The following is a 19022-nucleotide window of genomic DNA, read 5'->3' as shown; positions in this document are numbered from 1 at the left end:
TCTCAATTTACATACATCTAATGCATAGCTTGGATTAAAAGCCTCTAAGCGTTGATTCGACAAATTGAACATTAAAAAAAATCTCCTCTTGCCATGATTAATACATATATACTTTTGAGAAACATTTCTACAAATCTGACAACCCCCCAATTTTCTTTATGAATACATGTGAGGTATACAAGGTAGAACCACATACAGGTCCAAGATATGCCTATTAATGCATTTCAAATCGACTGATTGTACATCACCCAATTTGCAAACTACAAGCGATGGAATTGGAAAAAAGGGCGCGAACCCTTTTAGGAGTTTCTGCAACAAGTCCTCTCTACAAAGTGATCGAGTTTGTCTCTTTGGCAAACTACCCATAAAGGTCATTTCAGGCTCCACAGTAGTCTATTATCTACATGCAGGTGGAGGCTGCAGCTTTGGTCTTCTCCTCTACGAGTCTGATGCTATTACGCTAAACGTAAACAACATTGTGATGCAGAAATCTACGTACAGTGGCTGCTTCGCCTATACACTCCAGTCTTGCGTAAGTTCCTTTTTTTTTTAATCGCAGCATATTTTTCATTACCCAAAAAAAAATGCCAACGGACATTCATCAAAGTACAAAAAGAACTAATGCAAGACCAGAGTGTCTAGGCAGTGGCTGCTTTGCCAGCCACGGTGTGTAGTCTTCTGCATCAGAGTATTTCTTATGATAACCATAACCGCAAAAATGATAACCTGCAGCTCCACAAAAACTTGCTCTCTAGATTCAGTATCAATCATGCAGGTTGGTTGAATGGTCAAATAATTGAAATATGGCTAACGTGACTACATGTAGGTGTATTAGGGTGTGTTCAAAGTCGATTTTCAAACTTAAACAGCAACATGAATCGTGATTGAAAACTCAATTCCAAAACACCCAACACAAATATGGTAAGTGGTGCACCATTCAGTGTCAAAAACATAAAGCTGTTTATATGTTGATCGTCTTTAAATTTCCTGCTTTCGTTAGCGCAGCTTTAAGTGCTCAGCTTGACCCATCACAAGAAAGGTCAGTTCTGGCACCTGTTTGTGTATAGGCTTCCACTGCGAGAGCAAATTTAAAGGGATTTCAAAACACAATTGTGTTTAATGTCGCATTCGCGATGCTCAAGGTCCTAAATTTGAGCTGATCGCGTTTCCAAACGCATCTTTTTCAACGTTTAAATTTTCCTCTGAATTCGTGATTTGAAAGACGTTTTCTTTTATGACCGGGAATAGTGGACATTGAACACACCCTTTGTTTCTCAACATATCTGCGTTTGTAATCACTTTTTCGATCATGATCCATGTTGCCATTTAAATTTGGAAACCGACATTGAGTCTATATCAACTTGCTGAAATGTAAAATTAGAAGGATTCTAGAACCTTTTCATAACATTTGTGATAAATAACCAATGCATATTTTTAAAAGCCAATCAAGGGCGTGATTTCAGTGGCTTCTACCACTTAAATATAATAATGATGAAATAATACAGTACATACTGTTTGCAGCTTTCTAAAAACCTGAAGACTCATTAATGCCACTCAGAAAATACAAAATAAATACATGAAATAATGACTTCATGTAAATATACACTGACAAATGATTACTGTAATTCTAATGATCATTTTACATTATTAAACATTTCACAATTGATACATTTCTCTCTCAACATATTCATAGCTAATGATCACTGATTGGAAGATATTCAAAACGTTATTGGTATTAGCATTTTATGAAATACAATAATTTAAGATTTTAAAAAAATCACACACTTTGATAAAAGAGACCATACGAAGACACAATGAAAGAATATAGGACATGGCTGTCTCACTTCATATTGCATCATGTTTCAAAAAGCTTCTTGATCTCTATTGTATTGATTTCAATAAACATATACTGTACATGAATTAAAAAAGAAATACATGTAATGCAATTTCCATCCAAGGCCCAAAGTTAGAGAGAGATAAACGAAAAATAAAATAAAGAAAACCCCCTTGCAAAAAAGTACAATTTTTGAGGTATAATGGTAGTAAAACCACAAGAAAATAGTTTTCATGGTAGATCATGAAAATGCATACTATGAAAATACCATGAATTTACACTGTTACTTTTCTTAACATCTACATAATTACAGATGAAAGTAGAGTTGATGTATAACAGATAGATATGAGGAAAGATCCTGAAAAATCATAACCTTATATCAATATTTCAGTTTGATATAAGCCTGGGTGACAGTCACCAATAAACCATAATGGTGTACGGTGTCTCCTTCAGGGGAAAAGCTTGAATGGCAGAAATCTGTAAGGCAAGGTCAAGATTTAAATTTAATTATGCCCGTTGCTATGGGGCGATCAGGAATAACGGGCAGAATAAATGAAGGTCATTGCCCTTAGTGACCACATTTATAGTTTCTTGTTTTGCAGGCATGGTCAAACACATGACCCCACATTTGACAAATCAAAGAAAAGGGTTCTTTGGCATCTTCAAGGGAGGTTTATAATAAGTTTTACGCATCAAGCCCCTGGTGAATCCCAACCTGTTGGGAATAGAGAAATTTGTATGAAAAACTCTAATGGTCGCTCATTCGACTGAAGTCTGACTCACACCTCTGTGCTTGAAGCTGCATATCGCTGCGTTAGCCTGAAAAAGCAATATGCAACCTAACGCAGCATATTCCCAGCAAAATATTTGGTTGCAATCACACTTTTGCTTATGAACTTGTCGGATCTCATGCAAAGTTGCACACAGAGTAAAAGCAAGGATATTTCAAGTAAATCGAACACTAACATTGCATTAATGTCTACGTGAGCCGCTTTCTGTAGTTCATTCTTGTGCATCCTTGATTGCATTTGCTCGTTGCCACTCATATATTTGCTAAAATAAGTTTTGGCTGCGTATGGTAGTGGCTCTTCGAAAAATTTCAAACTACCAAGCTAGAATGCAAGGCCGCTGCGTAAGAATGCGTATTGACCTCATATTTGTTCGTTTTATTGCGTTTGCATTTGTTTGTGTTCAGGCAATGCACAGCTGAATGCAAGCCCAAAATGCAAAGGTGCGAGCAAGGCTTAATGGAATGTCAACTCTGGAAGACTTCACTTTTTATCTGTCCAACCTTAATCAAACACATTCACAGGAAGGTAGCCAACATCCTTGAGCAAATGCCAGTTGAGTTGAACAGTCGGTCAGATTGGTGTTGATTTATTATGAAGTCGATGGTTTGGCCCTAGGTGGCATCAGACTGCCAAAGATATCACCAGCATTTGTACTTTTACCAGGGGGTTTGAAAGACACCCATCCTAATCTGACCATGAGGGAGAAGAAAGCCATGCTAACCCTATGGATTAGTTGATCCGACCTGTAAAAGCAAAGGAACGCAGAATTGGTGATGGTGATGACAAGGACTACTTGTATTTATACAATATCATATTTTCGCATTTAGAACAGAACTTGTATTTTTATTTTCTGCACAGCTCTCAAAATTGATAATTTGACCCCAATGGACGGATGTACAAGTAACAGTTCAGATGAACACTGATGGAATAGTCACTACAGGATAGTTAAATTAGAGGAAGTCAACCTGGGCTATTAATAGTTTGAATGATAACAAGAACAAACAAGTGGAATGCCTCTGGCAGTCTCGCTTGCATTACGCGATTCGATATAGCAGCAGTGCTGACCTTGAAAACAGCTATTGAATAATTATTCACAAAAGAAAACATTCATATGATAATAAAATTCTGACCATATTCTAAGTTATGACATTTCCAAAACTTAACCTTGTTTAAGATTTCAATGTTGATGACGCCTTCGTCGCCGGAAAAGCGGCGCCTATAGTTTCGCTCTGCTATGCAGGCGATAAAAATATGATAAACTAGGGAAAAGGTGAGGCAATTATGTAGTACTGAGCAAAAAGAGTTAGAAAAGGAGCAGAATAAGGAACAGAAGATGAAGAAGGGGGAGGAGGAGAAGACACAAAAAGGAAGAACAAGAGGAGAAAGGGGTGAAATGACAAAGAAGGAATAGACCAGTTCGTAATTACTTCATGGGCAATTTTGGTCAAATGACCTTTCATTTCTTTCATCATGATAGGCAGATTTCAAAGCAAGATATTATGCAAGCTTGCCTTACATAGCAGGATGAAGAAATTGAATAGACCAGGTGACTAGAATAGCACACCAATGAACACTTAATGAAGGTATTTGTTGCATTCCTACTTTGAATGCATATCTTAGCATGTTGCACAATGTACTTGACAAACTGTGAAATACCAGTCGTTCGTGGAAGCATTGTTGTTTTTGTGGATGTAAATGAAAACGACAAATCAAAAGAATATATGAATAATCAAGACATCAAAGTTGGTGCTTATCTCATTAGATTTTAAAGCACCATGTCACTTTAGTACAAATGACCTTCTTCTGATCATGCGTAGAATCTTTTGATCATGCGCAGAAAGGAACTACGGACTGGCTTATAAAGAGGAGGAGAAGGGAAGTAAATATAACTTGTCAGCTCATTTAGACACAAGTTCATGGTTAACATACCTGAGAGTGAAGTCATAGACAAAACGCTGCCAGAAAGCATGTAGACGACCCTTTAAAGATCTGTCCTGAGGTAGGAATACAGAGCCGCCTGCAGCACTGGTAGGAAGATAATAAAAGAGGTATAAAAGAAATAATAATGAAATAAAGTATGGAGGAAAGACAATTTCTCATAAATGAAATGTCAATGTATGAAAGTAAATACACTTTCATCAAGACGACTATAAATGCATAATAAACAGGACGTGACCCAACAACAAGAATATTTGTGACAAAATCCCAATGTTCCAACTCTATTAACCTACCATCTTCCCATAGTGAGTAGATAGTCCACAGGAGTGCCCAAAGCTCTGTCAATGTATCTCACTGTGTTCATATTCCTACAAGAAACGTAGAAAGAGTATATTCAAAGCATTAACATCTTATAGCAAATATTGGATGTATACCACTTTATCAGAATAAGCATGGTAGATTAGCTTTTAGCCCTTCCTCATTCTTTTTCTTCCCTTTCTTTTTCTCTTTGTCTTCTTCTCTTCCCCTCCTTTCTCTTAAGACTTTATTTTTTGCCCCAGCGTTCTCTTATTATCCTTCCTCCTACTACTCTTTCTCCTACCCCTCACCCTCAATTCTTACAATCATTATCTATAAAAAGTGGAATGCCTCTGGCAGTCTCGCCTGCATTACACGATTCAATATAGCAGCAGTGCTGACTTTGAAAACAAATATCGAATAATTATTCACAAAAAACACCACTCATAACGATTATAAAGCACTATATTCATTTACTATAAATGACCTTAGACTTTGATATTGTGACATAAGACTTGTGCAAAAAAAATAAATGATACTTGATTACCTTTTTCCCTTGTTTCATGAATTAGATCCAAAAACTTTAATAACATCATGAAGAAATTTCAAAAACTTAACCTGGGTTAAGATTTTGATGTCGATTCCCCCAACATGATCTAAGTCCTTTGACCCCAAATGACCTTTGACCTTGGTTATGTTACCTGAAACTCAGGCAGGATGCTCAGTAATACATGTACTTGATTACCCTTCTAAGTTTCATGAACTATGTCCATATACTTTCTAATATAATATGACATTTCAAAAACTTAACCTTTCATGTTGAAGATGCCACCGCCAGAAAAGCGGCGCCTATTAATAGTCTCGCTCTGCTATGCAGGCGAGACAAAAGTGACTTTGAAATTAACTACATTTCCTTGCAAAATTCTATACATGCATATAATATCTTTCATTATCATTTTAGTAAGATGTAGCAGTAATAATGGAGTAATACCTAAATATGAGATAGAGACAATTAGGGAAGCTTTCCATGAATTCATTCATTCTCTCCTGAAACTCTTCCATCTTATCTTCAAGATTGTGCATCTCATTCCTGATCTCACGCTGAAGCTTACGGAGCTCCTCATTGGACAGATTGAAGGTCAGGTGACTACCTCGCTTGGCTTTCATGTTGAGGGGTCGTTGAATCAGCATCATGGCAAATAACAGGTATTCTATGAGAAAATATACAGGTACATTCTGCATATTAACATGACATGTGATACATCCAGCTCAGTGCAGAATTTCAGTGTGTTAGGCATCATGCAGGCGCCATGCTTATTTTGTCCTTTTCTCAGAAATCACATATTTCTCTCAGAATCATTTGGCACACACATAAACACATGACAGGTCATTCTATTGGACTCTGCTCAAACTCCTGTTTAGATTAATAGATTGATACTACAAATGACGTTTGTAATTGCAGTGGGGTTGTGTAGGATGGAAGTGAGACATGGAAATTCATGGTCACTGCCAACTCATATCAAAGAAAGAATGAAGAATAATCTCCTTGATGTAGGTCTCATGTAACATAGAGATTTGCAATCAATCGCTGCATGACAATGGCCAATCAAGAACATTGTTGCATGCGCATTTTTGTTCAAATACTGCCCAGGAACCAATTAGAACTCTTCTTTCATATTTGCAATCCATCTCAAATCTTTGTGTCACTGACTGGACTCTTGATATTTCCTACCTTCAATGCCTAACTCATTAGCATGTTGAATCATGGCTTGTTCATTCTTCAAAATGATGGCTCTCCAATACTGGCCGAAGGCAATACGGATCCTAGATTAAATGAAAAGAAAGAGAATGACAATTTTACCTTCATGCCATACCGATATCCGGGAGGGCATTCACTTTCAATCTATATATCTGATCCAGAGTATCACCAATTTAGAAAGCCAAAGAAATTCCTATTTTTGTCCACATTTCAAAGACCCTCTATTTTAGGGGGGGGGATTTCTTACTCCAGTGCCTGCTCATTCTCAGTGCAGCACAGTGGCAAATTCCAAATTGACTGCATTCAACGGAAAGCAGAAGCTCTGCACAGCGATTCAGAGACCACTGATTGGGTCATTGCACAGAAACATGATCAATTCCATGCAATTCATGCAATTTTTTGCCGCTCCAGAGCATTGCATTTTTAGCAATTGGTGATCCCAGAGCAGTTTCAGAGACCCCCATTTAAAGACCAGAATTTAGTTCTAGAGCCCCCTATTTTCGTTTTTGATGAAGCACATAGGCATCATATTATAATTTGAGTGCCCACCCCCTCCCCCGGATCCAGTATTAAAGTATAGTAGTCCTTTGTAAGTTGGGAAAACTGCATTAGGTTATAAGGTTTCAAAAGAGTTCTTGAATCAGTGACCAAAAAAGTCCAGAAATCAGCAGCAAAAAACACAACTTTATATGCATGAAAATGATATGACTTTGAGATTAGGATTTAAATGAAGCAAGACAACATGGTTGATGAGATAATGGCCCGTATTCAGAAGTCCAGTTTAACTTTAAAGGGGAAGTTCACCCTGACAAAAAGTTAATTGTAAAAATAGCAGAAAAAAATAATAAAAATATCGCCGAAGGTTTGAGAAAAATTCATCAAATAATTGAAAAGTTATTAGAATTTCAATTATTCGATTTGTGACGTCATATGCGAGCAGCATTCCTACATAGCAAATGGTAAAAAATCAATGAAATGTCATTTTCTCAGAAAATTGAAAATGGTTTTCACTGTAACTTTTGTATATCAATAGACAAATCATTTCACACCAGATCATGAAAAGAAAACAAAATTAAGTCATCAGGAACCATACAAAATTTGAAATTCATACATTTTATATTACATAACACATGGGGCAGCTGCTCGTTTATGACGTCACAAATCCAAAATTTTGAACTCTAATAACTTTCTTACTCTTTAACGGATTTTCCTCAAACCTTCACCAATATTTTTTATTATTTTTCTGCTATTTTTACAACAAAGTTTTCTTCAGGGTGAACTTTCCCTTTAATAGGCCATGGCTTAACTCTGCATGCTGAAATTAAGGAAAACCACAAAATCGTCAAACTTCTGTTAACACTGCATGTTTTGTATGCTCCCTGTGCTAGCTCCCATCATGCTTTTAACGATGAAGAAAACTAATTCAGTTATTAATCCTACACAACTATGGAAAGCAAGCAATGCCAAAATCTCAAATAAACGTTTGTTTGAAATGTTTTCTTGATATAATGTATATCCACGCATTCATCGTTTTCATGAAAGTTAAGTGTGCTTCTCTTTGTTTACAAAGGGCAAAGTGCAAATTTCCTTTCGAAAAAATATATGACAATGGTGGATTGCCATATAGTTGATGTTGATCGGAACAATCGTAACGTTTTGTAAGACGGGACCCTGAGTTCAAAAATAATTTGAATCCATAATATGAGCCTATGACTTACTTAGGTGTAACTTCTTCATATAAGCCGTGGTCCAGGACTACCAGTTCAGCCTTTCCTTTCTTATTCTTGCGGACAAGTACTATGGAAAATATTACAACAGAAAAAAAATCTTGTAAATCAAACACAATTTTAGCTTTTTAGAAAATCACAAAATAGTTATATCGATAATAACAAAGCCCTATTCAAGAGTATAACTTAAGTTAAAGAAATCAAATCTGAAGACTATATTATGTACGTATAACCCGGACATATCACAGCTTTATAACCTTATGGAAATATCTCAATTTTTATGCAACAATAACTTGCAAATTGACAGGAATTATCTTTTATCTCTGAAGATTCAGAGAATTGTTTAAAATGGCTGTATGCTGGGTGACTCTACCATTTCCTGGATGGGGATCTGCATGGACGAATCCAGTATGGAAAATCTGCTCTCCAAATACCTTGATTAGCTTTTCATCAACCTGCATATAAAATAAAAGGAAATTTATTATTTATTCACTCACTCATTCATTTATTTATTAATTATCAAATTATTTAGTTCATCCATTCATTATTTGATCCATTGAATGAACGAACCAACCACCCGGAAGCGACAGATAAAATCATATCTGAAGCTCCTTTATCACTAGCGGTGACTGATCACCAATCACGATCAATCACAACCCATCACGATATGATAATGTCTGAATGATGTTACTGATAACCGCTGGTTACAGTTAGACGGAACACAAAACATGTATGGTAGGGGGTCCTAAAGCTACACACCATTCATCGCGCATGCAGTTTTTAATAGCAAATGCTCACTCTGTGTGTGGATCAATGACTGCAGAATGACCAACGATTCCTATTCAATTTTTTCTATGGAGGCTGCAGTAAATCTCTAAATGCAGGGAACACTGTTTGGAATTTCAGAGTTATATTTGCTTTAATTTCATATTATTCTATAATAATATCAACATATTTTAGAAATTGAGGAAAAGGAAATACTATTTCTTTGCATGATAAATCGAGTGCATATCTTTTGGACCCCTTCTATACCGGGCAGCGAAATAAGAGGTGTTCGGAAAAAAAACGACGGGATTTTCTTATTTGTGAGTTTTGTGATATTCTCTTCTTGATTAATGATCTTTAGATTGTTTGCCACAAATTTGTGAAAAATAATTTGTTCAAATATCCAAATCGGCAAAGTTTTTATCGTTTGTAAACAAATTGCGTAGCATTAGGTCCCCTATCATATAATCCCTAACAATGCACAGTGCACTATTAAAATCATTATGACCAATAATATGTCAACATAGACAATGCCCATTGTGGTGCATTATATGTCACAATGCTAATCGCCTGTTGCAATAATTATCACAAGCAGTGATAATGTGTGAATGACATGACATCTGAAAGCAGACTAGGAGTAATAAAGAAAATCTTACCTCTGCAAGACTGAAACCATCTTCTTGTAATTTCTCTTTTTCTGAGACTTTATGTCCGTTCACAAATTCCATTGTTAAGATCCTCTGAACAAATTGAAGAACACACAAAAAAAACAGATAGTGTGGATACATCCAAAGATGAATGACTATGTAACAAAATTTCTGTACTTATATTAACTACAAGGGGAGTTCACCATAAAGTCTATTTAAAAAAAAAACAGAAGATTAATTAATGCATGTTTGATGAAAATCCATGAAAAAATAAGATGTTTTTATTTTGTGATGTAAAAGTAAAGAAAGTCGTTTATCCTAATGTTTCATTTAATATGTCCTTATACACCAAAAGTTATGATGCCATTTCAAAAACTTAACCTTGGTTAGATTTTATGTTGACAACACTAGACAACACTATCATCAGTTATGATTTCTTTAAACGTGTTTAAACATGAGTGGGACTTTAATCCATGCATAGTGAGATTTGTAAAAAATGTTATCATAAAAAGGCACTCTAACCGACTGAGCAACGCCACCTCAACTGAAGTTATCATTGCCCATGTAATTGTACATATATACATACACACACCCTTACATGCATACACCCACCCATACATTCATACCTTATTAGTAAGATTCCAGTAGACCTTTGGTACATAGACATAGTCAAGGTGTTTCAGCTGCTTAGAACAGAGTTCCGAATTCCTGCCTTCATTTTCAAAATCCAGTTCCTTGGCCAAAGGCTCTTCTAGATCCTACAATGATAAGAATATTCATTTTGTCCAATAATGGATGTAAGTGTATATTAGAAAGATAGCTGATGGGATGCTATATTCTCTTCACTCCCTTTAACCCAGGCCAGGGGTTGGCCTTATCACTCCTCGTCACTTGGTAAGATATTTACACACCAAAATTATTTTGCCTCGATGTTTCCTGATTTTATTTTTGTTTAATTTTTTTTTCAAGCCAAATTTGTGGTGCCCAGCTACATGGAAGGTTCTGAAGTTATGTGACATTTTGTAATTGTTAGTCGGATCCAAAGTTGTACAAAAACTTGATTTTCACGGACCGAGTCCAAATGTCATTATATATCGCTAATTCTGGGTCATTTTCCTTCGTTCTAAGTTTATTTTGGGTCTCCATCTACATAACGAGTACTTTCTAGACATTTTAAAATGCTAGAAAAAATGAAATACATATTTCCCAATGCTTTTCGGGCAGTGCCCTGATAAAGAGTTTGTTTACTCCATTACATAAGATGAAGAGGACTGCACTGCAGCTATCAGCGGGTGACACCCAAAGCCACCAGCTCGCATGGGGCAAAATTAGTCCCTCAAATCAATCAGGTCGAAATCCATAGAAATGCGTGTTAAGCTGGCAGGGTATATTTTTGACGAGGAATTTTCGCAATGTCCTCTATACTACTTACCATTAATATATCCTTGAAATTCAAAGACTTTGGGTGCATCCAGTGGATTATATCCAGAATAATCTCTAGGGTTCGAAGGTCACCAGGATACTGATCCCTCAGGTTAATGTACTGTACCTGCATTCAAATCAATAATCATTATCAATCAATGAATTGTTTGGTTGTTTGATAATATCAAAATACCTTTGAAATACTCATTTTTGAGCACCTTTTTTTAAACTGATTTGTTTCTAATGTACTTATACATTAGTAATAAATATATTTGGGATAAGGTTTTTCTTCAAGTTCCTTCAAGATCTGATTAAAAAAATTATGATATGCAAAAAAAAAGAAATTGCAATATCACCAGTTTTGGTGTCTCAGTGGGAGAGCACCTGCCCCATGAACGGGAAGCTGTGGGTTTGATCCCTGGCCGAGTCATACCAAAGACTTTAAAAATGGAACCTTCTGCCTTCTCGTCAGGTCCTCGACATATGAGAATTGAGAATGATATTAATGTTATGTCTTACAGAGTGTGCTGGAAGAACAGCTTACAGCTGAACTAGCTACCCAGGATAAATAGGAGTTATAATTATAAGAGTTATTATTATTAACATTATCTCATTTCCCTCTTTTTCAAGAGTATTGAACACATTCTTTTCGTAAGAGAAGTTTAGTTTTCATCATGATGATCATATTGATCTCAATAAACATGCTGATTGTCTTTGTGATCATGAAATCAAAGACAGATAACCTAATTCGTCCTCATGACGAATTAAAATTCTAGTTATCATTATTATTATTATAAGAGATATTATTACCTTGACAGCTACATCATCTCCTTCATGAGTCTTAGCTCTATGTACCTGGGCTAGGCTGGCCGCTGCTATAGGCTCTGGATCAAACTCTGCATACAGCTCATCAGGGGTCTTCCCAAACTCTTCCTTGAACAATCTATCAAGCTGTAAAACAAGAAATTTACACTTCAAGTTTGATAAAGTATTAACACAGACTGGTAGTATAGAGAGCAATGTTTTCCCTGCTTTCGCGAGGAATCCTCCTTTGCTAGGAAGGTATTCAAGGCTTACTAAACTAGAACTATCACCGAAGGTTACCATGAAGATTACCAGTTTCCAACACATGTAAAAATAACATGTCTTGCTTAGTATTACACCAAGATCAATGTGTGAGCTAAATATCACAAGAATTTGTTAAAAACAGATGAAGTTGTTCAAACTGCAAGATTTTTGCCTAATTTTTTGACATATATGTTGTTACCATGGCACCATGATTTCCCATATGCCTTGCACAGCTTTACCTCAAGACCAATGTATGAGCCAAATTTCATGAGAATTTGTTGTGTGTGCCAAATTTCAATTTCAAACTACATGTATTACCTGGGAGATAAACTCTAATACACTTCAGAAGTTAATTGCAAATTTGTGCAATTTGTGTGCCTTGTGGTACAGATGAACTTCAAAGGTAAATGCTAGTTTTGATAACAATATCAAAATGAGTTCGTACAGAATTTAATGAAATGACCATCAAAGTGTCTGTTTGTATAAATAAAACGTATGTGCCAAAAGATTCTGGAAGAAATTGTGTAATTGCTGAGAAATCAGCAAATAAGCACAGGATTCGGGTAGAGCGTCAGGCCCGACATTCGAAGCAATAATTATACACTGTCCCACGTGCGCTTATCTCTGTTGGGGATCTTCACTCTGAACATTTTTCAGCGTAGATTTCAAGATTTCACAAAGTTCAGTTTATGTAACTGTACCAGATCTAGATCCTCGAGGATATCCTGTCAATTAAGCCTTGTTTTACAGACTTTCTCATGAAATCAGTGTTTACTGCAACTACTGGAATTTCTCTTTTATTTGGCAAGTCAAAATCTCTAACCAACAATTTGTAGGAAATTTTAAATACCCATAGGGTTAATTTAAATTCAGCAGAGGAGAGGTGTTTGGATGATGGCTGGTGGGGGGCATGGTCCTCATAGGCAGCCAATTTAAGAAATTCAGAATTTACTTCCTAAGTTATGCTAAATATCCAAAAGTTCTCAACATTAAATTCTGAATCTGAGAAAACTATAAATGTACCAATGGATGCACATGAAAGGAATGGAGATAATTTCAATATCTTTATTAGTGATTTGGAGTTATTCTGAGACTCCTCTTCAAAAGGTATGGTCAGTTCCCCCATGTCTGCGCGGTCTCCCAAGTCTGCGCACCCGCGTATCTGCGATATTCTAGTAAAAGAGATACGCAACGAACACGAACTTTACACATGCAATACATAGACAGGTATTCATTAAAAAATCCGACTCAAAATGGTGGGAAAATAATGAATTCAGGGCATTTCATGTGACAGCCTCAAAATACAGCCTTTCTCATCAAAATCCCTGAATCGTGTGCAAAGTGAATGAGTGCGCAGACATGGGGTACCATTTTTTTTTTCAATTTGAAAATGACTGCCCGAGGTTTTTTCCAAGAAAATCATATATTTCTTTCACATTTTTATGAGATATTTGGTACACTAACTCATTATGATGTAAGGAACATTATCAACTGAAAGATTTTCTGAAATAAGAAGAAATTCATGTTCAATCTTAACTAAAATTGTTAGGTGCGCAGACTTGGGGCCCACCATCATACAGAGAAAAGTCACAAAATAAGAAATTCTAGTTCCAAAAGCCTGACATTACTCTTTAGTTACAACATCGTTCTACTTCCTGGCAAACAAGTTATCAGTCACTTTATCTCAATGCAATTCGATAACAGCTCTGCTACATAATCTGTAAAGATTATGCAGATCCTTTTTTTGGGGGGGGGGGAGGGTTATAATTTCTTCACAACAGTAATCACTTAATTCAATATAAATATTAGATACATAAAGGGTGAATGTCCTACCTCCTTATATTCCCTTGTGAGAGCTTTATCCTGAAGTGTTGCCAGCTTCTGAAGTATTTCCTTAGGTAGGATGTAATTAGCAGTCACCATGTACTGACCCAGCTTGATGTAGAGACCACCGTTCTTCAAACAACCCTTGGGATAAAGTCAATCAGCAAGAGCTCTCACAATATAGTTTTGAGAAAATTTGAATTACAAAATATCAAACCAATTCTGCAAAAATGCTGAATGCTTTGGAGTGTGCTTGCAAGAATTGGGAGATTTGATGTCTGGTGTTCGTTTGGTGTTGGAAGCACAATTTGGATCACATTTCCCAGCTCCAAACCCTATTCTGAGTTTACACAAATAATATGAATCAAAATATTGACAACTCAACACCTAGTGAGGGACTATTCAGGACCATCTTCAATTTCTGTTTGGTGTTATATTCCTGTAATAAAATGACCTAACACCCACACCAAAGGTCAACACTGAACTCGAAATCACCCATTGTGGTCTAGTGATTCTGACTGATACTTTTTAATAATAGGGTCATCGGTTTGTATCCCAGCAAGAAATTTATCAACAATTTACTTAACTGAACCCAGGTGAAGTAATTGGGTACCTGGGAGGACTACGAATTCCTTGAAATACTCAAGCACTATGAGATGACCAGCCGGCTAAAGCCACCTGGGATAATGACGGTTTATTTTCATTTGGTCCAATGCCAATTCGTCCAATTGCCAACTTGTCTACTATCATTTGGTCTACCATCAATTCGTCTACTATCCACATGGTCTAATTGTCATTTCGTCCACTCACCATTTCGTTTTAATAACCAATTGGTCCAATAGCCATTTAGTCCATATAATGTACCATTTGGTCTAATTGGACGTGTTAATTGGGCGAAAAGAAAGAAAATAAAATAGATATGAGACCAAATGCTTACGAGGTGAATTGTCATCAAAGAACTGGTGATTAGATGAAGTGATGATTGGACTAAATGGTTATTGGACCAAATGGTTGTAAGATGAAATATTGGTGGACGGAATGGCATTAGACTAAATGAAGGTAAATGGTGTGGAAAAATGGACGACTTGGCAGTAGACGAATTGACAATTTACCACAATGACAACAGCAACTCTGCGAAGTGGATACTTGTGCTATATGAGTTGCAGATTACATTTCAACAGCAAGACGGCGTAAGAGAATGATAATCACCTTCAATAATAGATCTCCCGTTCTTCTGTTACAAGCTCTAAAGGCTTCTTTATATTCTTGGCTACCATCTTCTAGTCTCCATAAACTCCATTTATAATCCAACGAGATTCTGGTTCCAATGTAAAATGTTCTGTAGACGGGAGAGCAATTTGAGATGGTGTATGATTTCATGTGGATGAGCAGATTTTAAGAGAAGCAATAAAACAAATTAGAAGTATACAATTTTTGAAGAAATGAAGAAAATTGCAAAATGATGAAATAAAATAATAACAAAGCTGCATGATTTGTCAAAAATTCATATGATCAATTTAAGTATAATTTTGCTATCAAAGGGAGAGGAGCTGTATGATAAGAAGAAAGTTGTCAAATAGATAGTGTGGTAGGCCTATACCATCATTTCTAAATTATATCATCTTTATCATACATATAAATAATCATTATCTAAAAATAGGAAGTTGTAGAATTAGTAGTAGTAGTGGTAGTAGTAGTAGTAATAGTAGCAGCAGCAGTATTGCAGTAGTAGTATAGGAGTAGTAGTAGTAGTAGTACATAGTAGTAGTAGTAGAAATTAGTAGTAGTAGTAGTAGTAGATGAAACAAAGACAACTAGAAGTAGCTTAATTTACCTGAAAAATCTCAGAAATCCTTCAGCAGTGACGTACGCTCTTCTCCGAGCAGCGCTATCCATGGTAGCATAAGTGACGCCCGCAGCTACAGCAGACAACCCTGTCACGCCCACAATCATCTTCCTGAATATCCTTCGTTTGGGTTTCACTGCCTCAACCGCATCTTTCGATAACATTCTATTCACTGAAGCATGGTTAATGCTTGTTCTTAATGCATACACCGATCTCCTCATACTTTTGCTGTATTACGTCAAATTCGAAAGGTTCTTAGTCATATGATGGCAGAGTCTTGTTACTCAGCCAAGATTTTATTTGTACTGACAACTGTATTCTGAGAGAAAATGCAAATTCATAAGAATTAAAATCATTCAATGAAGGGCATTATAATAATAATAATACACTTCATTTATATAGAGCCTTTTCATCAGATACACAGCGCATATGGAATAGATACGTTTTTTTCAATATGCAAAGAAACCTAAAAATAGACTAATTTTTTTATATAGACATGTTTTCATCTTCAAATCTACTAGCATACAGATGAAAGACAAGGGAAAGCCCACCCATGAGTGCATTATATGCCACCATGCACAGAGAAATCCCAGGCAAAGCACATGTAACACTTGCATAGGATTGCACGAATTTAAGAATACATATTGTAGCTCTTAAATAGAATAACATAATTCTACGAACTTACCAAACGATAGGAGTCAAATTTCCACTAATATTCCTGAAATACATGTACATTCATTTAAGCACTGATTTTTATTCTTGTTGACAAACAATAGACAATAAAATTGTGGTTACTTGCCGTTTCCGAATTTTTCGTCTAACGAGGGCGCACAATTTATATATTTATATCGAAGACACTACAAGGGAAAGACTTGGTATTTAAATTATTTTGGCCCATTTACATTAGATGGGGCTCAAAACCCTAAGTAAAATGTGTGATTTAAGTCTAGTTTCACCGTGGGAAAACCTATGTGTAGAGCAGTGGTATCCCGACCAAGGCTTCATGGAGAGTAAGCCTACGTATACCACTTGTTCACTGCAACCATCCTGCCTGTGGGGAATCTACAGGTAGGACTATGTATGCCAATGCTGTACATAGCACACACTTTGAAAAATCATTAAAATATCACTTTTGTGACCAAAATTACTGATTTCCATACAGTTGCAATTTATTTTTCATTAGTAATTTGGGAATAATTTTTGTATTCACCAGAGCGCTCAAAAACTTGAAGTTTGGGCATATTTTTGTGTACGCCCTCTATTGGTGGAAAGTAATATGGCAAGAAAATTTTCATTTTTCAATCTCTATATTTCATGAAGAAAAAAATAATTTAAAGAATTAAATTTACATAAGAGCCAAGTTATATGATGAATACCTGTAATGAAAACTGACAGTGTAAGAAAATCAAACATTTGTCCCATATAAAAAGAGAAATTAAGCCAAACACTGCCACCCTTATTTTGCCACACATGGAGATATAACTGAGAACAAGGTTATAATTATAACCTTGTTCATTGAATGAGTTATGTATACTATAGTAGATGACTTTTACTCTCCAAAAGCCTCCAGGCTACCCCCCCCAAAAAAAAAAAAATTTACAGCACAGCCAAAGATAGGAGACAAGGAAAGAAAAATATGTGAAATGCTGATTTCTGAACAACGGAGGAACTGAAACGAGAGATAGGACATACATAATATTTACCCTAATTACAATACATAAATTTATTACAAACATTCAATTTCTGTACTAAAAGAGTGAACTTTGACTTTTTTGTGCCCTAAGTTACATCACAGTATTCAGTCACTATTCACACATTTTTGGCCTCAAAATAAAAACTTAACTTGTTGACTCATTTCACATACTGTTTTTAGATCTAGTTTTACTTGTTCAAGTCAAATAAAGGGGAAAAATTACTCCTCTAAAGCAATTCTCCCTCACTCTCATAAAAGACCTGTTATATATACTGTATGTATATATATATATATATATGTATATATATATATATATATATATATATATATATATATATATATATATATATATATATATATATATATATATATACATATATATATATATATATACATGTATATATATATATATGACATAAATGACTTAGATTTAATAAGACCCTCATGCATTTGATTCTGAGATTTAACACAAAACATGACACGAATGACAATACCTGGGACATCATAATTTCAATCATTTTGGTAAAAACTTTAAAGCATACCGTACCTGAAACCGAAAGTTGCAGTGTCTAGTTTTCAACAAAATAATTTGACTATGAATCCGGAGTTAAGGCAGTAAGAATCGTATATACTCAAGTAGATGTGTGATGATATTCTTGGAAATATCACGTTTTTGGTAACCAAATGGATGCTTTCCTTACTAAGAAGACGACGTCGACGTGTGATTGCAAAACTTATGCAATATTGTAGCAGAATTGCTGAAAATAAAACACCCTCAACGCTGAAACGAAGACAGTTTTAATCAATAATAATATTTGTATAGCGCTTTATAATAGTCAGGCAGCATATGTCATCTACGTGTACTTCGAAAAATTGGCTAAGTCTGATTTTTCACTTTTATGTGATTGGTGACATCATAAGGAACAACTTCCAACTTGGTGACAAATTTCTAATGGTCATCTTGACCATGTGAGGAGTTAAAATTGGGTCAATAGGGGTCAATTTTTGGAATTGCCCCGATTGTGTTGAGTCATATATCAAATTGTTTGTCTGGCTATACTGAACAAAAAAGTGTACACAACCATATACTCTTGACCTCCCATTAAAAAGTTATGCCCGGAAATGTCAAGAGGTCAACGAACTTTCGTTACATTGTATATTTTTATGGCAAATTACACTGAAGGTGATAAAAAGTTAATATTTTCGTTTTTTCTGTTTTGCATGTGTGTACTTTTTTATTTTAATAAGTTCATCTTCAGAAGTCGTTATCCAGAAGATATTAAGGGTCAAGACAAGGTCAGGGAAAGGTCAAGAGGTCAACAAACTTTCATTGGTAGCCAAAATACACTATAAAAGCGGTTTGAATTTAGAAGTAGGTTCTTCATTTTGAAAAGTCTCTAAGAAGACATTA

At 35.6% G+C, this 19022-nt stretch overlaps 1 protein-coding gene across 2 annotated transcripts; it reads right to left on the bottom strand.

Annotated features, from left to right (window-relative positions):
• Positions 1-2450: 2450 nt before the first annotated feature.
• Positions 2451-18320, bottom strand: LOC121407928 (uncharacterized aarF domain-containing protein kinase 5-like). 2 transcript variants are annotated; one of them, XM_041599179.1, is made up of 15 exons: positions 18159-18320; positions 15907-16237; positions 15282-15411; positions 14082-14216; positions 11991-12131; positions 11191-11307; positions 10385-10516; positions 9768-9851; positions 8720-8801; positions 8338-8416; positions 6593-6684; positions 5852-6071; positions 4857-4931; positions 4555-4650; positions 2451-3368 (listed from the first exon to the last, which is right to left on the bottom strand). In XM_041599179.1, the coding sequence occupies exons 2-15, from the start codon at positions 16137-16139 to the stop codon at positions 3215-3217; spliced, it is 1770 nt and encodes a 589-aa protein (XP_041455113.1). In that variant the 5' UTR covers positions 16140-16237; positions 18159-18320; the 3' UTR covers positions 2451-3214. The 2 variants fall into 2 exon arrangements, with proteins under 2 accessions (XP_041455113.1, XP_041455111.1); XM_041599177.1 differs by having other exon boundaries at positions 2452-3368; positions 15907-16230.
• Between the last annotated feature and the right edge of the window lie 702 nt (positions 18321-19022).

This window comes from Lytechinus variegatus, chromosome 2 (genome assembly GCF_018143015.1).
Source record: "Lytechinus variegatus isolate NC3 chromosome 2, Lvar_3.0, whole genome shotgun sequence".
NCBI classification, from domain to species: domain Eukaryota; kingdom Metazoa; phylum Echinodermata; class Echinoidea; order Temnopleuroida; family Toxopneustidae; genus Lytechinus; species Lytechinus variegatus.
Note: the sequence above shows the minus strand (reverse complement) of the source record. Positions and strands in the feature narration are given on the sequence as shown.